Source organism: Antechinus flavipes, chromosome 2 (assembly GCF_016432865.1).
Source record: "Antechinus flavipes isolate AdamAnt ecotype Samford, QLD, Australia chromosome 2, AdamAnt_v2, whole genome shotgun sequence".
NCBI lineage: Eukaryota > Metazoa > Chordata > Mammalia > Dasyuromorphia > Dasyuridae > Antechinus > Antechinus flavipes.
In genome coordinates, this window is record NC_067399.1 from 37,271,592 (window position 1) to 37,299,202 (window position 27,611).

The window sequence follows — 27,611 nt, forward strand, 5'->3', positions numbered from 1 at the left end:
GCTGCCTGATCTTCTTGATATCTTGGATTCAAGAGTCATTGACTTCTATGGAATATTGAGCCAGGGAGAAAGGATAGAAAGAATGTCTGCCAGAGGTTTTGATGCAGTGCTAGTGGTCTCTAGAGATGTGAAAATTGAGGTGGGTCATCTCCTCTGGTCAACGTAGGTCCAATATGAAAGAATTCACAAACCTGAAAAGTCTGAATGGCAGAAAAGGAAAATTTATTATTCACTAAGAAGGAACTCACTTAGCGGGCAAATTCCTAATGAGGAATTTTGGCAAGGTGTGTTGGACAGACTTCTGTTTTATGAGCAAAATGTTGGCCTGGAGCTGGGAACTGTCTGGGCTAACCAAAAAAGCACCATCAGACAGAGATCTCCAATTGAATAGCTAGGGGTTTGAAGGCTTCTTTCCAGAGCCTGGGAATTCCCTGAAGGGGATCTGGGCCACCCCCAAAAAAATCTCAGTTTCAATGGTGGGTGATTTGACCAAGATCTCCAATTGAATGATGTTGCTTAACTTGAGAAGGACTTGTATGAGAAAGTATGCTTTCCCAGGGTTTGGGAGTATCCAAGTTCCCCCCAAAAAAGGTTACATCATTTTCCCCAAAAACATCAGTTTCTGGTTTCTCTTTGTTTCTTACTTAGTTGGGAGTCAGATGAAATGGGAATGGGAGAGTGTCTCAGGCCCAAGGCATTGTGGGGTGACATAATTTGAGTCAGTGGGTTCTTTCCTTGGCTAGTCTGGTCATGGCTGAAGAAGAACAAGAGTCCTCAGAGAGCGAGCTCTCAGACCGTGGCTTTTCCCTTGAGCCCCGAATCCCTTTTATCACATCAGTCTCAGAGACCCTGCCCCTGAGCAGGCCCCCAGCAGCTGCAGCAGAGGAAGGAGAGGAGGCAGCTGGGCCTCCCTGAGCCGCCAGCCCAGGCCTGAGGAGGTTTTTGTTCAGGGCTGTAACACTGTGGGAGGAGAATAAGTTCCTTGAGAACAGTAATAGACTGCCCCATCTTCAGCCTCCACACTGCTGATTGTGAGGGTGAAATCCTTCCCAGCTCCACTGCCACTGAAGCGGGCGGGGACTCCTGAGAACAGGTTGGAAACCTCGTAAATGAGTCCCCGAGGAGACTGTCCCGGTCTCTGTTGGAACCAGTATAGGTAAGTTTTTCCATTACTGTGTACAACACTCTCACGGGCCTTGCAGCTGATGGTGACTCTCTCCCCTGGGCTCACAGACACCGAGGCTGGAGACTGGGTCACCACAATTTCTCCCCTGGAAACTAAGAACAGAAATTAATGACCAACCAACAAGAAATAAACAGAGCCGAGTTTCCTTTCATTCTGATTCTTGGACAACAGACTCCCTGGCTCTGAAAATCCCCCTGATCTCACAGAAATCCTCATTCCCCCTTGGACTGTACTGGCTCCTGTCCCCAGAGATTCTGAGCTTCCTGGAATTCTCTCATCTCATGTCACGTTGCCCGTCTGCATGTTTTGTTGTCTCAAGTTCTCACCTGGGACCCAAAGCATCAGGAGCCCACAGAGAAGCTGGGACAGAGACTCCATTTTGCAGTGACTCCTCCCCTGTAGCTTCTGCCCCCAGGCCCAGTTTATCTCCCTGTGTCTGCAGGCCCTCCCCTTGGGGATCTCTTTATGCAAAACAGCTGGGAGGTGTGGAGGTCCTGGGAGCAGAAGTGGCTGCCTCCAGCTCAGGGGAAGGCCCTGAGACCTTCAGACCTTGAATATGTCCCTGACCTTTGGAACCTTCTGCGTGATTTGTCCTCCCACAAAGCCTACTTATCCTTAGTTGTTTTATTTTTTTAATCAGTTTTATTATGACTGCTGTTGTGACTTGTGACATGTATGACATGTGATGTGAAATGTTGTGACATTTATCATGTAATTGCTGGCAGTATATAAAGTGGCTAGGAACATGTATTTTCCTGAGATCAAATCTTGCCTTGGATACTTAATTGTGTGAGTCTGGACAAGTCACTTACCCTTGTTTGCCTCAGTTTCCTTATGTGTAAAATAAGTTGGAAAAAGAAATGGCAAATCACTTAAGTATCTTTGCCAAAGAAACCTTAAATTGTGTTACAAAATTTCAAAAATCACTGAACAAGAACAAAAATGTTCAAAAAGCCAGAGAGACTGCACAAGAGTCAATATTATGTAGTGAAGAGGTAGCAGCCTGAAAGCATATAACATAGGACAGATACAAATATCCTGCACTTTATCCCATTCATGACCTGCTATCCCACTAATTAAGGATCCTTTGGGGGACCCACACATTCAAAAAGTTTGTGGCAGCCCTTTTCATAGTGGCAAGAAACTGGAAACTGAATGGATGCCCAGAATGGAGAATGGCTGAATAAGTTATGATATATGAATGTTATGGAATATTATTGTTCTATAAGAAACGATCAATAAGATGATTTCAGAGAAGCCTGGAAAGACATGAATGGATGCTGAGTGAAATGAGCAGAATCGGGAGATCATTGTACCCAGTAACAGTAAGATTATATAATGATCAATTCTGATGAATGTGACTCTTTCTAACAATGAGATGATTGAGGCCAGTTCCAATTGTTCAGTGATGAAGAGAGCCATCTACACCCAGAGAGAGGACTGTGGGAACTGAGTGTGCATCACAACATAGCATTCTCACTCTTTTTGTTGTTATTTGCTTGCATTTTATTTTCTTACATTTACTTTCCTTTTTAATCTGATTTTCCTTGTGCAGCAAGAGAATTGTATGAGTATGTTTACACATATTGGATTTAACACATATTTTTACATGTATAACATATGTTGGATTGCTTGTCATCTAGGATGGGATTGTGGGGAAGGAGGGGAAAATCTGAATCGGAAGGCTATGCAAGTGTCAATGTTGAAAAATTATCTGTGTATATATTTTGAAAATAAAAAGCTTTTTTTTTTTTAAAGGATCCTTTGGGCACTTAGAACGGAGCCTTCTAAAATGGAAAGTCTGCCTTTCTTTCATTCCTTGGCATGGTTTAGGGGAAACAGCTTTCTATCCCTCCACCACTTCCTGAAGGAATCACTGGAAAGGTAAGTTATCATTTAAATTTTTTTCTTCATTTTTTTACTTTTTATTTATTTTAAATTTTTAAAAACAAATTCTGTATAATAAATCCTACACACTGTGTTCAGAGCTGCCCATCTTTGCTATGCTTCCTTGTAGGTTTCTTTTGTTCTCTACATGCACTTTTTACTTTATTTTTTCCCCATTCATCTCCAAGGACTAGATTCTTCTGTAAGTGTCCACAGATGATGGTATCCATGCCCCACTGCTTCTGCCCTCACCAGGCATGTGCTGGTTTCCCCTTGGGCGGGGCTGCCTCTCAGCAGCACAGTTGGCCCCAGTACCCTCATAAACAGGAGTTCCCTCAGTCTTCCCCAACCTCAGGCTCTCCACACTGTCTGAGAGATGAAAATTCCTGTGCCTCAGCCAAGGCCACCTCCCAGCCCAACCAACCTCAGGGCTCACTGCTTGCTGTTTCAGTAGAGCTTGCCTGGAGGTATTTACCTTTTACCCTGACCAAACCTCCATGTGAGTCCACCCTTCATATCCCTTCATATCATTTTTTAAATCACTCTACATTTGTCCACAGGTGTCATTTTATCTTGTTTGTAGAGGAAATCTGAAGAGCTTGGAATTATCTGAACTACTCTGCCATCTTCCCAGAAACCTCCTTGTCATTTTTTTTTCAAATGCTTCTATGAAATAAGGAGAGAAAGAGAGAGAGAGAGAGAGAGAGAGAGAGAGAGAGAGAGAGAGAGAGAGAGAGAGATCAATTGACTTTCAGTGGCTTCTGTCAAGACTCTTATTCCATCCTCTAGAAAAGCTCTCTCAATGATTGTATTTGATCCTTTATACAATTGTCCTGAGAAGGAGAAGACAAGGTGAGAGGAGAAGGAAAAGAGAAGACAAAGATCATGGGTGAAGAAGGAGCTGGGGTGAAGTGAAAATATAGGAGGGAGTCAACTTTAAAGGGAGAGGACCTGGAATGTCCTGTATCTTTCCTAGAAATTTCAAATTGGGTGATGAAGAGTCTTACGGAGTATTAATGATCAAAAACTTATAACAAAAATCCAGTCCAGAATCCCTCACCTGAAATCTTCTCTCAGTTCCTAGCCCATCTGCCACAGTTCCAATAGGGGGGTTTTTCTTAAAGAAGTGACATTCTGAGTGGCTGCTTATATAAATGAAAAACATATTGACTGGGGGCTTAAGAGCTAGTAGAATTTCTCCACAGCAAACTCTCAGAGAGTATATCAGGATTCCCAGGCCATGACCATCCTTTTTGCTTTCAGCAAACCTTGCAAGCATCTGAGCTTGGGATAGCAACAATGCTTTACCCTCATTTTCTGGATGATTTCTATTACAATTAAATGACAGACCTGATGGTCCCTGAGCTTGCACAAACACCAGCAGACCTGGTCTGGAAGCCCTATTAAGAATGAACTTTTTTTTTTAAACTATGAAACCTTGCCTCACATTTGCTATCATGTCTCACCACTGTATGTTTCTTTCATGTCCCTGTACTCCATTTGCTCCTCTGTTCTGTGGGTAGAAATCAGCTGTGCCATTGGCCCTTACTTAGGATCGTGGTTCCATGTCCCACACCTCTTACTCTTTCTAATGGCAGAGTTCTACCCTCCATGGGATGATCTACAGAGACCAGCTGATTGTCATGTAATTAATCAATTAGCCAACTATGAGTATGGTGTAGATTTTGTTCTTCGATGGAATTACCCTCAAGCCACTAAACAGGTAGCTTGTCAGAATCCAGTGTTCATAGAGACCATTACTGATCACAAAATAGAAAATTTTGATTACATCAAATTAAAAAGCCTTTGTACAAATAAAACGAATGCAAACAAGATTAGAAGGGAAGCAACAAACTGGGAAAATATTTTCACAGTTAAAGGTTCTGATAAAGGCCTCATTTCCAAAATATATAGAGAACCGACTCAAATTTATAAGAAATCAAGCCATTCTCCAATTGATAAATGGTCAAAGGATATGAACAGACAATTTTCAGAGGATGAAATTGAAACTATTACCACTCATATGAAAGAGTGTTCCAAATCATTACTGATCAGAGAAATGCAAATTAAGACAACTCTGAGATACCGCTACACACCTGTCAGATTAGCTAAGATGACAGGAAAAAATAATGATGAATGTTGGAGGGGATGCGGGAAAACTGGGACACTAATGCATTGTTGGTGGAGTTGTGAATGAATCCAACCATTCTGGAGAGCAATCTGGAATTATGCCCAAAAAGTTATCAAACTGTGCATACCCTTTGATCCAGCAGTACTACTACTGGGCTTATACCCCAAAGAGATACTAAAGAAGGGAAAGGGACCTGTATGTGCCAAAATGTTTGTAGCAGCCCTGTTTGTAGTGGCTAGAAACTGGAAAATGAAAGGATGCCCATCAATTGGAGAATGGTTGGGTAAATTGTGGTATATGAATGTTATGGAATATTATTGTTCTGTAAGAAATGACCAGCAGGATGAATACAGAGAGGACTGGCGAGACTTACATGAACTGATGCTAAGTGAAATGAGCAGAACCAGGAGATCATTATACACTTCGACAACGATATTGTGTGAGGACATATTTTGATGGAAGTGGATTTCTTTGACAAAGAGACCTGAGTTTCAATTGATAAATGACGGACAAAAGCAGCTACACCCAAAGAAAGAACACTGGGAAACGAATGTGAACTATCTGCATTTTTGTTTTTCTTCCCGGGTTATTTATACCTTCTGAATCCAATTCTCCCTATGCAACAAAAGAACTGTTCGGCTCTGCAAACATATATTGTATCTAGGATATACTGCAACATATCCAACATATAAAGGACTGCTTGCCATCTAGGGGAGCGGGTGGAGGGAGGGAGGGAAAAAAAATCGGAACAGAAACGAGTGTCAATATAAAGTAATTATTAAATAAAAATTAAAAAAAAAAAGAATCCAGTGTTCAGGAGTTCCTACTGGCTCCAGTGAACATTACTCCCTACTAGAAGATGTCTTACCTAAAAATGTGTAATCTATACTTTTCTGATTCGTAGATTTCCAAGTTGAGATTTAAAGCTGTGACCTGAGTCTCATCTTATACCTCTAATTTTAATTTACCACCTCCCTATGAATTACACATTTTATTTTGTAATGAGCATTTGACTTATTTAAGTACAGAAAGATAACTATGCAATAGATTAAAAAATGAAATAGTAAAGACTCGTCCACAATGAGCAAGCTTTGGTGAAAGTGGTGTATATGAGCAATCTCTGTTTTCCCATTCTTTCTCTCAACTGTCCACTCCTGCTTTTTACTGATAGATGAGGAGAAAGAAAATACTTGAAAAAAGAGGAGAAAATGACAATAATGTCACATAACTTTTGATTTAGTCTCACTGCTGCTGGGGTGATTCATTCCTTGGCCAGTTCTGTCTAGTCTTACTTAATTCTGGTCCCAGCTTTGCTCCCTCTGAACTTGAGACATCTTGTTCCAAGCTGCTTTGAACTCAAAGCTACAAGCCACCTCAGCCCAGTCCCAATAGTTCTTCATGAATGGTACCAAATCTGATGCCATCCTAATTACAGGAAGAAACTAAGTTTGTGGCTGAATTGAGGGCTACATTTCAAAGAAAACAAGTGTCTCTTCTCTGAGCAGACTAGATCACTTTGATTTTGAAAAAAAAAATTAACTGAATGGAGAGACAGATATCTCTCTGCAGTGAGCAGAAATAGCCATTAGAAGAGAGAAATGATCTTAACTCATTTAAATGAGCTTAATGTTCATTTCAGAAGTGAGAAAAGATAGATTGAAGGTAGTTGGAAATACAAATTCAGAGCAGACTAGGGATGATACAATCACCTTGGGAAAACAGTAAAGGAATCCCTGAGTGACTGAAAATAGGGTTGGGGAGCTGAACCAACACCACTGGTGCAGCTTAAAGCTCATCTCAATCTTCCCCTCTGCCTTCCTAAGCACACCTTTGTCTGATTCCTATGCATACTTGAATTAGTCTGGCATTCAGAGTCCTTCTCCTCATGTGATAAAGAGAGAGAGAGATCAACTGACCTCTTCTGGTTTCTATCAAGACTATTATTTCATCCTTTGGAAGAGCTTTCTCAATAACTCTCAAGAAGCTGAGACAGAAACTCCATTCTGTTGGGACTCTTTCCCTGGGGCTGCTCTGCCTCCAGGCCTAGTTTATCTTTCCCTTATCTGCAGGCCCTTCCCTTGGGGATCTCTTTATGCAAAGCAGCTATGAAATTTGAGGTTTCTGGGAGCAGAAGTGGCTGACTCCAACTCATGGGAAGAATCTGAGAACTTCGTATCCTGAAGATTTCCCTGTTTTTAGGACCCTTATGTGAGGTGTGCTCCTGCAATACCTACCTATCTTTATGCTTTTTAAAAAATTGTTAATCAGTTTTATGGTTTCATGTGACTGCTAGTAAAATGTAACTGTGTTGAGTCTGTGGCTAGGAACATTCATATTCCTGAAACCAAATCTTGCCTTGGTCACTTAATTGCTGTGTGAATCTATGCAAGTCATGTAACCTTGTTTGCCTCAGTTTCCTTATTTGTAAATTAAGTTGGAAAAGGAAATGACAAATTATTCCAGTATCTTTCCCAAAAAACCCCAAATTGGGTTACTAGGTACCAAATATGACTGAACAAGAACAAAAATGGTGCCAAAATCACAGGAATTGCACAAGAGTCAATATTGTATAGTGAAGAGGTCACAAACTGAAGGCATCTGACAACTAGTGACACCATGCACTTTATCCCAATCCATGATCCTTTGGGAACTTAGAGAGTGGAGTTCCCTAAAATGAAAAGCATGTCATTCTTTTATTCCTTGGCATGATTTAGGGGAAACAGCTTTCTATCCCTGTCCCACTTCCCTGAAGGAATCTATGGAAAGATATGTTATCATTGAACATTTTTTTCTGTTTATCTATTTTAAACTTAAAAACAAATTCTTTAAAATATATCCTACATATTGTGTACAAAGCTGTCTATCTTTGTTTTGCTTCCTTATAGGCTTCTTTTGTTTTCTCCATGCACTTTTTACTTTATTTTTTACTTTAATTTACAGATCTTCTTTTCCTATGATCCAATCAAGCTACTCACAGGGCTCACTGCTTGCTGTTTCAGCAGAGCTTGCCTTGAGGTGTTTACCCTTCACACCCGTCAGACCTTCATGTGAGGTCCACCATTCACATATTCTCTGGTCGTTCCAAGAGGACCACTGCCCTGCACCCACTTGTGTTCAATTTTTAATCACTCTACATTTACCCTGAGATGTCATTTTATCTTGTTTGTAAAAGAAACCTGAAGAGCTTGGAATTTTCTGAACTCCTCTGCCATTTTCCCAGAATCCTAGTCATCATTTTTTTTTCAAATGTTTCTATGAAACAGAGGCAAATTCTATCTCAAGCATTGACTTCAGTCAGAAATCTAGAAACTCTACTGAAGAGGAACTTGAATTAGTCTGGCATTCAGAGTCCTTCTTCTCATGTGATAAAGAGTAAGAGATCAACTGACCTCTTCTGGCTTCTATCAAGACTATTATTTCATCCTCTGGAAGAGCTCTCTCAATAACTATTTAATCTTCTCTTCAACTGACCTAAGAAGGACAAGACAAGCTTGTAAGACAAGGAAAAGAGAAGACAAAGTTCATAGGTGAAGAGGAAGCTGGGGAGAAGTGAAAATATAGGGGGATCAACATTCAAGAGAGAGAACTTGGAAAGTCCCCCTCTTGAAGCTGTGGCAGATGGGTTAGAAATTGAGAAAAGACTTCAGGTGAGGAATTCAAAACCACATTTTTGTTGTGGCTGTTGTTCAGATATTTCAATAAGACTTCATGGCCCTATTTAGAATTTCTGGCAAAGATACTGAAATAGTTCTTCACTTACTTCTCCTGCTTTTTTTTAATTGACGAAGAACTGAAACAAATAGAGTCTTGCTGTGGGTCATGTAGCTAGTAAGTGTCTCAGGCCAGGTCTGAACAATGGAAGATGAATGTCCCTGACCCCAAGCCTGGAATTTGAACTCAGGATGAAGCATCCTCTGGACTCCAGATCCTATACTCTATTTATTATGTCAACTAGCTGCCCCTAATTGGCTGGAAAGAAGCTAGTTCACTTTCCAGAATTCTTTTGACATCTATTGTTTTTAAGAAGCACTTAGAGCTGGGGGGAAAGTGAAGTTTTTTACATGGCCCATTACAATCTTCTACCATCTCTAGGCTGAGAAGAAAAAGAAAAGACATTTACTGCCTAACTGGACAAAGGAGTAAATCTTAGATATGTTGTTGTTAATTGTGCTATGACTGGACAAGTGAAGGATCCAGGGCAATGGATGATTGGCTGGGCTAATTTTTATAATCCAGACAGAGCAAGTTTGAGGATCAGAATTTCTCTGGTTTAAAGACAATTGCTACTGACAATAAGAGCAAATTTTAGAAGTAATATTTTGAGTGCCTAATTATGTAAATGAAAAGCATATTGGATGGAGGCTTAAGAGCAAGGAGAATTTCTCCACAGAAAAGCCTCAAAGAGTTTGTCTATGTCAGGATCCCCAGGCATGACCATCTTTTTTGCTTTCAGGAGGCAGCTTGTTTTCCAGAGCTAAAGCCCAGCAAGCAAACTTTGTCTTGAGCTTAGGATAGCAATAATCATTTGTCCTCACTTCTGGGATGAATCCACTATCTGCTGAGAAACCCATTCTATTTTTTGGTGGCTCTAATTCTTGCAAATTTTTTTCTGATATCAAAGATAAATTTACTTTGAGTCATCCATGAATGACTTCTGATAATTCTGGTCCTTTGGAATCAAACAAAAATCTCATTGTCTAAAGTAAATTATTTTAATACACAAAAAACTGATCAACCAACATATTTTAAAGGACATATAGAAGGATAGCTAAGAGAATATGAAAATAAAGACATGGAAAGGTCTATTATAAATAGTTTCTTGAACTCTTGATTTTAGAACAAAATAAAATTTATGAGAAATTCAAAGAAAAAAATATATTTTTTCTTTTTTCCAAAGATTTATTTGAGGAAAGATGATGATTAATGAAAGACCAAGACAACTGCTTGAAGTAAATGAGATAAAGACAGTGGATATACACATACACTAAAGATAATTTTATTTTGTTCAAATTATATAAAGAGAAGTTTTGGCATTCATATTTTACAAAATTTTGAAAATGATATTTTCTCTCTTCTTCCTTTCTCTATCTTCCTCCCTAAGACAGTAAGTAGTTTGATGTTAAGCATTTGAACTGTCATCATTGCCATGGCTTTTTCTGGGGCTGGAGAAGTACACACACACACACACACACACACACACACACACACACACTTGTATATATTGATGTTCTGAATCCTTCAGCAAACTGGGCTTTTCTTCCTAGATTAAAAAGATGAAATGGCAAAAAATTGCTGCTTCATCTTGTATAAGAAGATGAAATTGAACTTCAATTCGATAAATCCAATCCATAAGCATTTGTTGATGGAAAGATATTTCCCTTTCTATACTCAGGACTGTCAGAGCAATTTCTCCTATTTAAAAGAAGAAAGAGTTCATTTACCAAAATAATATCATGTCAAACTTTAGCACAATTCTAAGTGATTACTCATGTGCCTATTCTAGCTCTAACAATATTTTCCATAATTCATGTTCAAAATGAGGGACTTTAAAAATGCCTGCTGTCACTTGTCCTTGTGGCCACAAAGTGGCAGTATTGCTCTTTACATAGACATCCTATCTAGATAAAACAAATCTAGTCTTAATCATTTCTATCTAGAAGTGGATGAAACTCCCTTTCACCTGTGATCTTGGGGACCATAACAGGTGATAAACTACCTACTGCACTGAATGGTTCACTGGTAGATCAGAGCTGAAGATTAATTTTTATAGCTATTTTTTTTCTTTCTAAATGTCTCAGATCACATGTATACATGCTGAGAAGAGATTTATAATGTTGCAAATGTCAAGTTGAGTGACTTAAGTAAAAAGGTGATCCTGAAAAGATATCAGGTTCGGCCCCAGCTATGCCCTGCATGGCCACAGAGTGAGATCGACTCTAACTAAATGACTCCAGAGAAAGCCGTTATTCTTAAGAACTGCCCAGGGAGATTTTTGTTTGTACTTGGAGCACTACAAGAGCTCTCTTATCACACTGCAGGCAGTAATAATCTCCAGCATCCTCAGACTCCAGGCTGCTAATAGTAAGAATAAAATCTTTCCCAGATCCCCTGCCACTGAACTAGGCAGTCATTCCTGGCTTAAGATTGGAAGCTCTAAAAAACAATCTCAGGGGTGGAGGCAATATGGCAGAGAGCAGATATAGTCTGTGACTGCCTCTGACCTTCTCTCAAATCAGCAGCAGATTAAGGCCCTGAACTGGTTTTGGAGGGACAGAACCCACAGATATTTGGGGTATAGCACATTTCCAGAAGATACTTTGGAAGAACTTCAAAACAAGTCTGTTTTAAATGGGCAGGGGGACCGTCTGCTGAGCCCAGATTGCAACACAAGGAGACCAGAGCAAGGAGCTGGGGCATGGAGTCATAGCATTGCAACATCCATGCACTGGGGGATCTTTTGTGAGGCTCTTAGACTACTCTGTCCTAGTTGCAAGTGTATGGTTTAGCCAATTTGTTGTAAAACACCCATAAGCAAATACAAAAGGCAAATTGTAAGCCACAGAACCCTGAAAGAACTCAGGACCTGTCCACAATTACACAGCAACAGAAGTCAGTTAGAATCACTGGTCTTAGGAAAAACTAAAGTGGCTGTCACCCCTTTACTTAAAAGAAAATCTCAACCCTTAAAAATGAGCCAAAAAGCAAAAAGAACTCTAATCATAGAAAATATTTACGGAGAAAGAGAACAGATCTTAAATGCCGAGGTTCCTAAAAGCAAATCAATTCCAGATGAAATTCCAAAAGGAGATATGAGCTGGTTTCCATTTCACAAGACTTTCTTGGAAGATTTCAAATAGAATCTTAAAAGAGAGATAGAAGAAAAAGGGGGAAAGGAAATGAGATTTTAGCAAGAGAGTATGGAAAAGAAAAAACAGAAATTATCTGAAGAAAACTCCTTAAAAATAGATTTGATGAAATAGGAAAAGCATATAACTCCCTACAAAATAGATTTGATAAAATAGAAAAAAGCATATAACTCCTTACAAAATGGATATGAAAAAAAGATACCAATTTGTTGATTAACAGAATTTGTGATATGGAAAAAATTCAATGAATAAAACAATTCAATTAGTCAAATACAAAAGAAGTTTAAAAAGTTAACTGAAGAAAAAATACACTAAAAATCAGAATTGAACAAATGGAAGTGAATGACTCAATAAGACTTCAAGTCAAACAAAACCAAAAAAAAAAAAAGTAAACAAAAATGTGAAATACCTTCTAGGAAAAACAATTGATCTGGAAAATATGTCTAGGAAAGACAATCTAAGGATCATTGGGCCTCCTGAAACTCATGATGAAAACATAAATAGCCTAGACATTATATTTCAGGAAATCATTAAGGAAAACTGCCCTGAAGTCCTAGAACCAAAAGGTAAAGTAGCCATTGACAGAATTTACAAATCACTTCCTGAAAGAGATCCCAAAAGGAAAATTCCAAGGAAGATAGTAGCTAAATATCAGAATTATCAGATCATGGAAAAAATATTGCAAGCAGACAGAATCAATTCAAATACTGGGAAGGCACTATCAGGATTACACAGGACCTAGCAGCTTCCATCTAAAAGGATAGAAGGCCTGGAATCAGATATTCTGAAAGGCAAAGGAATTTGGATTATAGCCAAGAATCAACTATCCGGCTAAATTGAGCATTATGGTGCAGAGAAGAAGATGGACATTCAATGATACAGGTGAACTTCATCTATTTCTGATGAAAAGGCTAGAGCTGAAAAAAATTATGATCTCCAAAAACAGAACTCAAGAGAAGCATAAAAAGGTAAAAAGCAAAAAACTCTTGAGAACTATATTTCTATTATACTTAGAAAGTATGGGTCTAATTTCATTTTATTATGATAATCTGAAAAAAAAACTAGAAGTGGAAAGGGGAACTGAAAAAAGTGGAATATGGAGGCAAAGTGAGGGAAATTGCATCTCATGAAGAGGCAAAGAAGATCAATTATAATTGAGGGAAAGAAGGGAAGGGAATGAACATTGTGTGAATTTTACTCTCATTAGATTTGGTTCACAGAGAAAATATCAGACATATTTGTTTTCTTTCTTTCTTTTTTTTTTAAATTTAATTTTATTTAATAATAACTTTGTTGACATATTTGTTTTCACAAAGAAACATGTCTCACCTTACAGGAAAGTGGGAGGGAAATGAGGAAAAGAAAGAGAAGGTTAATAGAAGGGAAAAGAGAAATTATAGGGGAAAAGTGTAAAGAAGGGAGAAGGACTCTAAAGAGGGAGAGCGTTTGAGGGAGGTGATGGTCGGAAGCAAAATACTGAGGAGGAGGGAAGAGGGAAAAGAAAGAGAAAAGAATGACTTAGGGTAAATAACATGACAAGAATTACAGAATTCATTATTTTAGCTGTGAATGGGAATGGGATGAACTCTCCCATAAAATGGAAGTGGATAGCAGACTTCATTAAAAGCCAGAATCCTATAATATGTTGTTTACAAGAAACACATTTAAAGCTGAGTGATACATATAGAGTAAAAGTTAAAGGATGGAGGAGAAGTTATTATGCTTCAGGTGAAATTAAAAAAAAAAAGCAGGGGTACTGATCCTGATCTCAAATCAAAAGCAAAAAATAGATCTAATTAAGGAATTATTTTCTTTTTCCATTTCACAAATTCTGTTTTTCAGGGAGTTGTTTTCTTTTTGTCAAATCTATTTTTAAAGAGTTATATGCTTCCCCCATTTCATTAAGTCTATTTTGTAGTGAATTTTTTTTAGATAATTTCTGCTTCCTTTTCCAAACCCTCTTTCAAAGTTCTCATTTTATCTCCCCATCTTTCCTCTAGCTGTCTTTTAAAATTCTTTTTAATTTCTTCTAGGAGAGCCTTATGTAATGGGGACCAATTTATATCACCCTTTGGGGTTTCATTTGGAAACAAATCTTTTAGTCTCCTCAGGGTTTGAAATCTGTTATTCTCTTTCACCATAAAAAAAACTATCTATGATCAGAGACTTTTTTTTTGGTTTTTTTAATCATTTTTTTAAAAAAGTTGAGATCTGCTTTTAGGGCAAAAGAGAGATTGTCCAAGCTTCCTCTATGAACAGCAGTGGCTGTGGTGGATCAATGCTGACTGACTTCCAGTGCTGGGTGGGCATGACCAGGTCCTGTGACATTCTGGCATTTTGGGGTTCACTATTTACCTTTTGTGTTTGTATTGGATGCTTTATGACTTCTGTGCTGATCTACTGGCTTGCAACCAAGGCAGAGAAACCAACACTGCTGTAGATTCCTCCCTGTAGATTGTGGAGTCTACACTGTCTGGGACTGTGCCCTGTCTCCACTGGCATTTTTGCTCAGCCTGCTTGTGCTTGGTCCACCTTCCTCCATGCCCAATTAAAAGAGACCTTTTCTGGAAATCTTCGAAATTATCTTCTGCTCTTAATTTGTTACTCTCCCAGTATTTGTGGTTTCTGTCAGTCCAAAACTAATTCAGAGGTTGGATTTGCCAATTAGTCTGAGGATTATGAGAAGAGATCAAAAAGAAACATGTGTCCTCTCTGCCATCATGGCCAAAATAGACCTAATTAAAATGGTTAAGAAAGGAAACTATATCTTGCTAAAGGGTACCATAGATAATGAAGTAATATCAATAGTAAGCATATGCACCAAGTAGTATAGCATCTAAATAAAAATAGACAGCACCACTTCAAGCCAAGGTAAACAGGCTTACAGATTCCACTGCCCCTGCTGCTGCCCTTTGTCCCTGTCCATGGTACTTTTAATTCCTCAACTCCCCAACTCCTACACTCCCTCATATAATTCCCAGGAACAAACCCTTGCTAAAGAAAGGAGGTACAGCCTTTCACCTTCTAGGTTTCAAGCCAATTTCTAATCACAGAGGCCAGCCAGTGGAAACTTCTCTTTGGCCTACAACAAACTACTCAGTGAAAAAAATGCTCTCCAATCCCTTGTAAAACTTTTTTTTTCATTGATCACAAGCTAAGAGTTTGTGCCCAAGTAAATGCCGAAAAAACTGTTAAATCCCCCCATCCAGAAGCCCATGCAGGTGCTTCAAACTGCTTTTGTTTTTTCTTGATTAATTATCTCCACTCTGCATGTCATTGTCTCTACCCAAATGTCATTTTTTGTTGTTGTTGTTGTTGAGTATTTTTTTTTCTTTCTTTCTTTTTTATTGAAGCCTTTTATTTTTAAAACATATGCAAGGATAATTTTTCAACATTAACCCTTGCAAAACCTTGTGTTCCAATTTTCCTCCCTTCATCCTATCCCCTTCCTTAGACAGCAAGTTATTCAATATATGTTAAGAAATATAGGAGCAGCTAAGTGTCTTCCTTGTACCTGAAGAATTCAGTGAATCTGATGAATTTAATAATCAACAGGATGAGGGGTGGAACAGTGTCTTCTAGCTATATAATCTAATTTCTGCTTCTGTACTGTCATTCCCTAGTGATGTAAACTGAGATCTTTTTGGGGGAAAATGATGTAAACTGTGTCCCCTTTAACCTTTGGAGGGGCCAGATGTAAACTGTGTCCCTTTTGGGGAGACTCTCAAACCCTAGGAAAAGCACACCTTTCCTAGACAACACCCTTCCCAAGTTAAGTGGTCTCAGACAAGCCCTTCTGAAATTACTTAATCTCATTCAATTGGAGATATCATTCTGAGGCAAAGTCAATAGTTCTCTCTTGAGTGGCTCAAATTGCTCCCCAGCTCCCAGGCCAAAATTTACTCTATATAATCAAGGGTCTGTTAACCCACCTTGGCCAAATTCCTAATCAGGAGTTTTGGTGGCTAAGAAAGTTTTCTTTTAGTGAGAATAAAAATTCCCTTTTTGTCACACAGACTTTGGGTTGCAAATTCTTTTGCAAAGAACCTGTCACACCAACCAGAGGGGATTTCTCACGCTATATTCTCACACCTCATCCCTACTACACTGCCTAGGGAGTGTGCTGGCCCACTTTTTCCAAGAACCAAATAAATGCTTTCTCTGTATCTGAAGATGCCCAGGAGTCAGTTTGGGTAAGGGGGGATCTATAAAGGGGAACCTATTACCCTAACAAGCTAGGGACTATCTATTAGGGGATCTCCCATTTCCTGAAAGAATTGTAAATAAGACAACAAGATGATTGGGACAGTTCTTCAGTCCCAGAGGATTGTGGGATGATACATTTAGAATTTGTGGATTCTTTTCTTTGCTATTCTGCTCATGGCTGAGGATGTCGAGGATATTGTAATAAGATTAGGGTCTCCCTGGTCAGTATTGTGGGTTTGGTGAAAGAAATCCCCCACTCAGTTTCCAAGTTAAGGGGCAAAGATTTATTACACTGCTTGAGAGTGAGCTAAAATTCCAAAAGACTTTTGGCAAAGAGGGAAAAGCAAGGAATTAATTGAACACCAACTGAAGCAGGCTAAAGTTTCAAGAGAATCTAGCAAAGAAGCAAAATCAGGGAGATAAATTTGTGGGAAAGAAAAATAAAGACTAGATTCATATGCTAATATAATGGTTTAGAGTACAATTGTGGAGTGGTACGGTGGGGTAGTTCCTTCAGGGAGTTCTACAAGTTACTGACCAACAGAATAAGTACTGAATTCCTGCCATTGGACAGTATTGTTTGTGGCACTCCAAGGGTTTCTCAGAATTGCTGCATTCTCACCTCTTCTCTCACCTCTTCAGGACCACTGAGCTCTCAGACCTGGGCCTTTCCCCTGAAGCCTGAGTCCCTTTTATCATGTCAGCCCCAAGACCCTGTCCCTGAGTAGGCCTCCCAGCAGCTGCTGCAGCAGATGAAGGAGGGGAAGTAGCTGGGCCTCCCTGAGCAGCCAGCCCAGGCCAGGGGAGGTTTTTGTTCAGGGCTGTAACACTGTGTGAGGAATAAAAGATCTTTGAAAACAGTAATAGCCTGCCCCATCTTCAGCCTCCACACTGCTGATTGTGAGGGTGAAATCTTTCCCAGCACCACTGCCACTGAAGCGGGCGGGGACTCTGTAGTGCAGTTTGGAAACCTCGTAAATGAGTAGCTGAGGAGACTGTCCAGATTTCTGTTGGAACCACTGTAGGTAATTCTTTCCATCAGTATATAAGACACTCTGACTGGCCTTGCAGCTGATGGTGACTCTCTCTCCTGGGCTCACAGATACCGAAGCTGGAGACTGGGTCAGCACAATTGCTCCCCTGGAAACTAAGAGCAGAAATTAATGACCAACTAACATGAAATAAATGGAACAGTTTTCTTTCATTTTGATTTTTGGTTCACAGACTCCCTGGCTCTGCAAATCCCCCTGAGCTCATAGAAATCCTCATTCCCCCTTGGACTATACTGGTTCTTTTCCCCAGAGATTCTAAGCTTCCTTGAATTCTCTCTTATAACAAATTGAACATCTGCATGTTATGTAGTATCATGTTCTTACCTGGGACCCAGAGCATCAGGAACCCACAGAGAAGCTGGGACAGAGACTCCATTTTGCAGTGACTCCTCCCCTGTGGCTACTCTGCCATCAGGACCAGTTTATCTCCCAGAGTCTGCAGGCCCTCCCCTTGGAAATCTCTTTATGCAAAACAGCTGGGAGATGTAGGGGATCTGGGAACAGAATTGACTAGCTTCAGCTCAGGGGAAGACACTGAGACCTGTCTGATACCCTGATAATGTATTTGTTTCTGGGACCCTTATGTGATATCTGCTCCTGCAATTCCCATCTATCTTTAGGGTTTTTTTTTTATAATTTTAATCAATTTTATTGTTTCATGAGACTGCCAGCAGTATATAATATGTTGAGCCTGGGGCTAGAAACATTCATCTTCTTGAGATTAAATCTTGTCTTGAATACTTAATTGCTTTGTGAATCTGGGAAAGTCACTTAACCTTGTTTGCCTCAGTTTCTTTATTTTTTTAAATAAGATGGAAAGGGAAATGGAAAACTAATCCAGTATCTTTACCAAGAAATCCCAAATTATGTTACAAAGTGCCAAAAGTGACTGAATGAGGATGAAATTGTTTCCAAAAGCCAGAGGGATTGTATAAGAATCAATATTGTGTAGTGAGAAGAGTCACAGCCCAAAGGCATAAAACAAAGGACAGCCACTGATATCCTGCACTTTATCCCAATCCATGACCTGTTATCCCACTAATTAAGGATCCTTTGGGCACTTAGAATGGAACCTCCTAAAATGGAAAGAATGTCATTCCTTTATTCCTTGGCATGGTTTTTTATCTCCCCCACCCACTTACCTGAAACAATCACTGGAAAGGTAGGTTATCATTTAACATTTTTTTTCTTCATCTTGTTTTTTGCTTTTTATTTATTTTAAATAAAAAAAAATCCTTTATAATAAGTACTACACATTGTATTCAGAGTTGTCCATCTTTGCTTTGCTTCTTTGTAAGATTCTTTTGCTCTCTGCATGTACTTTTTATTTTTTTTTCATTCCTTCCCAAGGACTTGATCCTTTTTTTAAGTGTCCACACTCAGCAATTTCCTTGCCCCACTGCTTCTGCACTCACCAGATATGTGCTGGTTTCCACTTAGGCAGGACAGCCTCTCAGCAGCACAGCTGCCCCGAGCACTCTCATAAATAGAGGTTCCCTCAGTTTTCCCCTGACATCAGACTCCCCAAACCAAAAGATGAAGCTTCCCGTGGCTCAGCCAAGGCTACTTCCCAACCCAACTAGTCAGAGTGATGCAGTTTGAATGCTCTCAATTCCTAGTGGTCAAGAGGTTAGTGGCAATAAGAGAGTTGTTAAATATCCCTTTTAAATTGGTGGCAGGTTTAGAGTGAAAGAATTCACTCATTCTCGAATTATTAGTTGCAAAATGAAAGTTTATTGATAGAAATCAGTTTGCCAAGGGAATGACTTCTATAGTGGCAAAGACTTTTTAAGGAAATGGAGTTTTGGCACTGAGAATGCTTTTTCAGTGGGCAGAAGCATCCTGCCAGCTGAGCAAGATATCTAAGGCCATCTGCAAAGAATGAGTCCAGATACTACTGTTTTTAAGAAGTCTTGGAGCTTCAGGAGCCCAGGTTCTCAGGCTTAGATTCTTATCAGTTTTCAGCCCAGATCTTCTATTAGAATTAAGGGGTACTTTTTGACCAAGATTTCTAATTGAATCAAAGGCTCTGGCATCCCAGAAAGATAACTTAACTGGGGAGGGGGGGAGATAATGACTTCCTCAGGAGGGACTGAGATTCCAAAGGGATCACAGATGAAAAGGAAATAGTTTCTTAAAGGGACCACAACTTAAGTAAAGGAAACAGTTCCCTCCCACTTCAAGAGGACTCACTGCTTGCTGTTTCAGCAGAGCTTGCCTTGAAGTGTTTGCCTTTCACCCTGACCAAACCTTCATATGAGATTCACCTTTCAAATGTTCTCTGGTCATTTCAGGAGGACCACTGCTCTGCCCCCACTTGTATTCATTTTTTATCACTCTCTACATTCACCCAAAGGTGCCATTTTATCTTGTTTCTGGGGGAAATATGAAGAGCTTGGAATTATCTGAAATATTCTGCCATATCCCCAGTATCCTCCTTGCCATTTTTTTTCAAAAGCTTCTATGAAAAGGAGGCAAATTCTATCTCAAGCACTGACTTCAGTCAGAAATTTAGAAACTCTACCAAAGAGAAACTTGAATTAATCTATCATTCAGAGTCCTTCTCCTTGTGTGATAAAGAGAGAGAGATCAACTAACCTCTTGTGGCTTCTGTGAAGACCTTTATTCCATCCGCTGGAAGAGCTGTCTGAATGACTGCATTTGATCCTCTATACAACCATCCTGGAAAGGAAAAGACAAGTTGGGAGGAGAAGGGGAAAAAATGCAGAAGTCATAGGTGAAGACAAAGCTGAGGAAAACTGAAAATATTAGAAAGTCAATATTAAAGGGAGAGGACCTGGAAAGCCTCCCTCTTAGAGGTGTGGCAGATAGGCTAGGAATTGAGGGATGACTTCAGGTGAAAGATTCTGGACTGGATTTTTGTTGTGATTGCTGCTGAGTTATTTAGGTAAGACTCTTCATGAGTCTATTTGAAATTTCTGGCAAAGATACTGCACTAGTTTGCCATTTACTTCTCCTGCTTCTTTAACTGATGAAGAACGGAAGCAAATAAAACTATGTGCCTTGCTGTGGGTCATGCCACTAATAAGTGTCTGAGGCCAGATCTAATTCTGGAAGAGAAATGTTCCTGACCCCAAGCCTGGAATTTGAACTTAAGAGGAGGTGTCCTCTGGACTCCAGGTCTTCTACTCAAATATATCATAGAAGTCCCTGAATTGACTGGAAAGAAATTATCTCACTTGTCCAGAATCATTAGTCATCTATTGTTTAATCAATAGAATAGGAGGAAGGTGAAGATTTTTACATGGGTCCATTGCATTCTTCTACCACCTCTAGGCTGAGAAGGAAAAGCAGAGACATTTACTGCCTAACTGGACAAATGAGTGAATCTTAGGTGTGTTGCTGTGAATTCTGCTGTGACTGGACAACTGAAGGATCCTGGGAAGTGGATAGTTGACTGGGCTAATCTAGAGAGAGCCAGTTTGGGAGCTCAGGATTTCTCTGGTTTAAAGACAACTGCTATTGACAATAAGAGTAAGATCTACAAGTGAAATTCCGAGTGGCTGGTTATATGGGGCTTTAGATGGCCTTAAGAGATGGGGCCTTAAGAGCAAGGAGCAAGTAGAATTTCTCCATAGCAAACTCTCAGAGAGTTTGTCTATGTCAGGAACCCCAGGCCATGACCACCCTTTTTGCTTTCAGGAGACACTTTGCTTTCCAGAGCTAAGGCCCAGCAAGCAAATTTTGTCCTGAGCTTGGGATAGCAATAACATTTTGCCCTTACTCTCTGGATGAATTCTGTTGCAATTAAATCACAGAACTGATGTTCCCTAAGCTTTCACAAATACCAGCATGCCTGGCTGTAAAGTTCTGTTTATGAATGAACTTTTTTTTATATACTAGGAAACCTTGCCTCACATTTGCTGTTATGTCTCACCTCTGTATGTTTCTTTCATGTCCCTGTACTCCACTTGCTCCTCTGTTCTGTGGGTAGAAACCAGCAGTTCACTGGCCCTCACTTAGTATCATGGCTCCAAGTCCCACATCTCTTAGTTCTTTATGCCTATAATTATGGTTCATGGTGTGAGTAGAGCCAGTTGTGCACATGGCAGTGATGGCAGTTACACCCTCCCTGGGATGTTCCACATTTATTATGATTTACAGAGACCAAATGATTGTCATATAATTAATCAATTAGCCAATATGGATATGGTGTAGATTTTGTCCTTCAATGGAACTACCCTCAAGCCACTAAACAGGTGGCTAGTCAGAATCCATGTGCAGGAGTTCCTACTGGCCCCAGTGACCACCGCTCCCTACTACAAGATACTCTTACAAACATATAATCTATCCTCTTCTGATTCTTAGATTTCCAAGTTGAAATTTAAAGCTGTGACTTTAGTCTCACTCAAAAGTGTCCAAAATATGGAAAATCTTATATCTTTACTTTTAACTCACCACCTTTCTATGAATTACACATTTTACTTTGTAATGGGCATGTGACTTATTTAAGTACAGAAAGATAACTATGCAACAGTTTAAAAAATGAAATTGTAAAGAGTCTTCCAACAAGCAAGCTTTGGTGAAAGTGATGTATATGAGCAATCTCTGTTTTCCCATTCCCTCTTCCATCCCTCCACTCCCACTTTCTACTGATAGATGAGGAGAAAGAAACTACTTGAGAAAAGAGCAGGAAAATGACAATAATGTAGCATAACTTTTGATTAAGTCTTATTGCTGCTGGGTGATTCATGCCTTGGCCAGTTTGGGGAAGTTGTAGACATCCAAACTGATAAGCAAAAAAGACCAAAAAGAATTTTCTTATGTAAAGAAGACCAGGAGTAACATCTCAACTCCCCCTTCCTTTTTGAATCAGCACCAGTGCTGAACCTTGTTCTACATCCCAGCTCTCAGCTCTCAGTTCCCTGCTCAGAATGACTTGGCTCTGACACAGGTTAGAAATTTCATCCAGAATCCCAATGGATTTCCCTGTGTGTGTCTAGAATTTCTGAAAAGAAGTGTCAAAAGCTCTTCTCCTTAAAGATTACTTATTCATCTTTCTCTGTCTATTCCATCCTGCTTCATTTTGTCTGATGCTACTGTGCCTCCCAGCCAAGCCAATTTTCTTTTTGTGAAGAGAAATCAAAGCTTAGAATCATGACTAATAATTCAGCGCCACATCTGCAGCCCATGGACTTCAGCTGGGAAATGGAGAAAGTAAAACTTTAATATAGAACTTCAAAGCAGTCTCAACACCTCTTTCCTTTTCACTGATACCTGGGTCTTTTCTCTCCGCAACCTAAGCGGGAGATAAAGGAGATTGCTATTTTTGTCTGTGAATGAAAATAAAATAAAATCATCAGCAAAGAGAAATCCCCTGTGTAAAAAATTAGTTTGAGGAAAATAAAAAAAAATCAGCTTCAAAGACAGCTGAAAGAAGCTCAGATTGGTAGAAAGAATATCCAACCACATAAAGAAGGAAGGAAATGGATCCTGGATGGTCAGGACAATGGGCTGGGAGAGTCAGACAGCCCATCTTGGGGTACTGAAATTAGTTGGTCTCTGAATTTACTCTAAGGTTCCTGTCATTTCCATTAAGAGCCTATACTTTGATCCTCTTTACTCCTTAATTTGATTCAGTTCCTTTTCAAAAGTCCCAAGGACAATGGATAGTTATGAGATTGTGGATATAAACAGGTGTGCATGCTATTAGCAATGACTTGGTGCTGAAAGGTTTTTAATTATGTAGTGAGGGACATATGTCATCAGAGAGAAAGGTTGGATGGTCAGACAGGAAGCTTGAGAGTCACTCAAGAGGGAATTAGGATATTATCTCACCAGCCTTCAGAAATTTACTAAACCAGAGGAAGGTCTGCAGTATGTAGAGATGGCATTCTGTATGGGATTTTTGGCAGGTCATAAAAATGCAGGGCACAGGAGGGAAGGCATGGAGTCATCAGTCATCACCGGGGCTGATGAGATCACCAGTCTAAGTGTCCAACAATCTATTTCTATATATCTCTAAGAATCACAGTGTGCTCACCTTTCTTCTCCCATCTACTAATTTTGGAGGAAAAAAAGACCTTTCTTCCTTGCCAAAATTAATCTGTTTACTGATGCTCTCGTGTCCAACAACTTCTGATTATGAGATACATATTTCCAAATTTTTATACAAATAATATTACTTATAAAATCGGGTTAGAAATGTTTTTGGAGAAAAGTGACACAGGATGTGAAATTTCACTTTGGTCTATTACCTGGTTTATGATGCTGCTGCCTGGTCTTCAGGAACCATCCTTCGAAAACCTATGAAAACAAGGCAAAGTGAAAGTAATAGTACAAATAAAGCACTAAACAAAATGAGTGAAGCTGCACTTCTATTATGAGTAGCTTATTTTTCCTTTTTTTTCATACAATCAATTTAACTTGTAACTTTTGAAGCTTTCTGACTATCTCAGCTTCTCTATGAACTTCCTAGTGTTCTCTACATTAATGAAGAAAAATACCATCCACATCAGGTAAAGAACTGGTAGACTCTGGTTCATCAGTCACTTTTCCCTTTATTTACTAGAAGAGGTTATGGACAAAATGAAGAAATAAAATAAGCAACAGGAGCGGTAAATAGGAAATAGATTTGGGAGAGGAATAGAGTTAGCAAGGAAAGGGATTTGGAAAAAAGTATTAAAGGGATATGCCTTGGGCTGTGAGCACATCATTGACTGGCAGTACACCATAGAGGAGTTTAACAGACTAACTCTTCGTTAGACACTATATGGAGGGAGAGAAAACCTCAGAACAGCCTTGGTCCTCAAAAGGACTTAGCAAAGACCTTCATCAAAAGCACATGTTTTACGGGGTAAACATAACCCTGGGGGTTCCTCAGGGAAGGAGGGGAAATAAAGGAGGAAACAAGGGTGTACATTGAGGTGTTGAGACTGCTTTGAAGATTGTATCTATTGGGGGTCATGGCCCCAACTTCTGAATGGAACAGGCCCTATGTGACCAGCACTGCCTGTACACTTGAATAGCGAAGACTGTGAGTAATGAGGGGTGAGAGCCAAGGGTGGTGTCAGACTCTGTTTATTACAAAGACTGCAACTCCTTTTACCTCCTCGGTGCCTGCTACTACTTCCTACATCATACAAAAGCACATTTTATCCTATAGTAGATACATGATTCTCTACAGGAAGCTACACATAGATATGATGTGTGCCTTCTTTTCCTAATAGGGATATTCAAGATACTCCCCTCCAAGGTCTGGCACGCCTCTCCTGGGAACTGCCACGTTGCTTCTTTGGGTAGTTCCCCTTCCTCCCAGCGCCATCTTGTTCACTCTTACAAGGCTACCATCAGATTATTTGAGGCGTGCCCTGTGCAATGTCCAAGGCTGGCAGGGGGTTGGGAAGTCCTCTTACATGTATCAAAGGCAGTCTTTGAAATCCTGGGTCCCATCATAGATATTTAAAAGAAGCTAATCAAGACAGTCTGGGAACATCATAGTTGCCTTAAAAATTGTAATAAAGATATTCTGGGAAACTAAGTTTCCAGGATGAGTGTTTTAGCATTTCCTGGAAAATGAGAGAAAATAAGCTGTGTTCAGGCTTCCATCAAAGGTTATACAATTTTTGTAGCCTTTGGGGCTCTCCAGAATAAATTGTTCTCCAGAATGGTTGGATACATTCAGAACTCCAGCAATAGTGCATTACTGTCACCTAAAGCCCAGAGAGGGATGATGAAAGAGAGGCAATGGGCTGCTTAGAAAAGCAAGGCTGAGGGATAAATCTCTTTCTTTGATTGAAATAGCCCAGGCAATAAAATTTAAGACGGCCATAGTAATTCATAATTTAGAAATAATTTATTTGTAACTGGCCTAGATGGTGTGCATGGCCAGGATGGATCTCCAGTAGGATTCTGGCATGGTTCCGTGCCCAACTGAAGTAGGGACAGCCTTATAAGCATTCTTATTCACCCTTGCTGGCGCCTTTGACATTAAACAGTGACTTGACTTTACTGGGGGAAAGATACAATGGCAGATGCTTTAACATAGATAGGGATTAGGATTAGGTGACCACCCTCATGGAACAGGTATCCTTGAAGTGCAAAAGAAGTCCCCTAATCTAGCTGAGCAGACCCTTCTCTGCAAGCTCCAGGCCCTAAGACAGGGAGGGGAGGAGAGACTAGTCCTTGGTCCATTTCAGATAATGGGAATGGATTTGAGATATTCCTCTTTGTGCTTCTCTCTCTCTCTCTCTCTCTCTCTCTCTCTCTCTCTCTCTCTCTCTCTTTCTCTCTCTCTCTCTCTCTCTCCCCCTCTCCCTCTCTTCTCCTCCTTTTCCCTTTCTCCCTCCTTCCTTCCCTTTTTCCCTTCCTCCCTCCCCACCCCCTCAGTGTTTGTATATATTAATATGTTGACATAAGGAATGTTCCACAGACATAGAGGCAATCTTTTCCAATTAAGGGATAGCAATGAAGAGTTCAGATTGCACTATAAAAAAAATAGTTCTGTTAGATTAACATTATTCAGATGGGAAAAGATAGTTCTAATTCTAACCAGGCTCTATAACTGAGGAGAGCAGAATGTACAGCTTTTTGGCACCATTCTCTTATTCCCCTTCTTTGCAGGAATTGAAGTCTTCTTTTGAAAAGAGTGGGCAACAGAGCATAAAAAGATCTCTTTTTATCCCCTGGCATGAATAGATAAAATAAGTAGGTAAAAATCTGATTTAAATGCATGGTTAAAGAAACAGAGGTTGAATTATATTTATTTATTTATGTTTTTGCTGAGACAACTAAGATTAAGTGACTTGTCAAGGGTCATACATCTAGAAAATATTTATTGTCTCCTTTGGCTTTGCTCTCAGGTCTTCCTGACTCCAGGTCAGTTGCTCTATGCCATCTTGCTACCTGAAAGATTGAATTTTAAACTAGGTCCATTAATGGATTTCATTATTATTATTAGCCTGCTACCTGATCTTCTTGAGTTCTTAGTTCCAAGAGTCATTGACTTCAATGGAATATTGAGCTAGGAAAAAAGGACAGAAAAAGTCTCTGGCCAGAGATTTCTTATTTTTCTTTATTACTTGCTCAGTAGGAAGTCAAATGAAGTAGGAATGGGAGAGTGCCTCAGGCCCAGGGCATTGTGGGGTGACCCAGTCTGAGCCAGTACTTCTTTCTTTGATGATTCTGCTCATGACTGAAGAGGAACAAGAGTCCCCAGAGCCCCGAGCTCTCAGACCGTGGCCTTTCCCCTGAGCCCCGAGTCCCTTTTATCTCATCAGCCCCAGAGACCCTGCCCCTGAGCAGGCCCCCAGCAGCTGCTTCAGTAGAGGAAGGAGAGGGAGGCAGCTGGGCCTCCTTAAGCAGCCAGCCCAGGCCTGGGGAGGTTTTTGTTCAGGGCTGTAACACTGTGGGAGGAGAATGAGATCTTTGAAAACAGTAATAGGCTGCCCCATCTTCAGCCTCCACACTGCTGATTGTGAGGGTGAAATCCTTCTCAGCACCACTGCCACTGAAGCGGGTGGGGACTCCGGAGGCCAGCTTGGAAACCTCGTAAATGAGTAGCCAAGGAGACTGTCCGGGTTTCTGTTGGAGCCAGCTTAGGTAAGTGTTTCCATTACTGTGTACAACACTCTGACTGGCCTTGCAGCTGATGGTGACTCTCTCTCCTGGGCTCACAGAAACCAAGGTTGGAGACTGGGTCAGCACAATTTCTCCCCTGGAAACTAAGAGCAGAAATTAGTGATCAACCAACAAGAAATAAACAGAAGAGTATCCTTTCATTTTAATTCTTGACACACAGATTCCCTAGTTCTAAAAATCCCACTGATGTGACAGAAATCCACATTCCCACTTGGACTGTACTGGCTCCTGTCCCCAGAGATTCAAAGATACTTTGAATCCTCTTGTTTAGGAAAATTTCATGTCTGCATGTTTTGTTGTCTCATGTTCTAACCTGGGACCCAAAGCATGAGGAGCCCCCAGAGAAGCTGAGACAGAGACTCCATTTTGCAGTGATTCCTCCTCTGTGACTGCTCTGCCCCCAGGCCCAGTTTATCTCCCTGTGTCTGCAGCCCCTCCCCTTGGGGATCTCTTTATGCAAAGCAGCTGGGAGGTGTGGGGGATCTGGGAGCAAAAGTGACTGACTAGCTCAGGGGAAGAACCTGAGAACTTCATACCCTGATGATGTCTCTATTTCTGGAACCCTTATAAGATATGTGCTCCCGCAATTCCCACCTACCCTTAGTTTTTTTTTCTTCTTTATTTTGTTTTGGGTTGTTTTTAGTTTTTTAGGTCTTGTTTTTGTTTATTAGTTTTAACCAGTT

At 40.1% G+C, this 27,611-nt stretch overlaps 3 gene segments (V, D, J or C); all 3 read right to left on the reverse strand.

Annotated features, from left to right (window-relative positions):
• LOC127546387 (immunoglobulin kappa variable 3-11-like) overlaps positions 1 to 27,611 on the reverse strand; it is a 68,886-nt gene that overhangs the window by 31,460 nt on the left and 9,815 nt on the right.
• Positions 885 to 27,407, reverse strand: LOC127547571 (immunoglobulin kappa variable 2-24-like). The segment is given in 3 exon segments: positions 885 to 1,102; positions 26,836 to 27,011; positions 27,242 to 27,407. Coding segments are annotated over 3 exon segments (384 nt in total).
• LOC127547574 (immunoglobulin kappa variable 3-11-like) lies at positions 17,077 to 17,737 on the reverse strand. The segment is given in 2 exon segments: positions 17,077 to 17,423; positions 17,653 to 17,737. Coding segments are annotated over 2 exon segments (384 nt in total).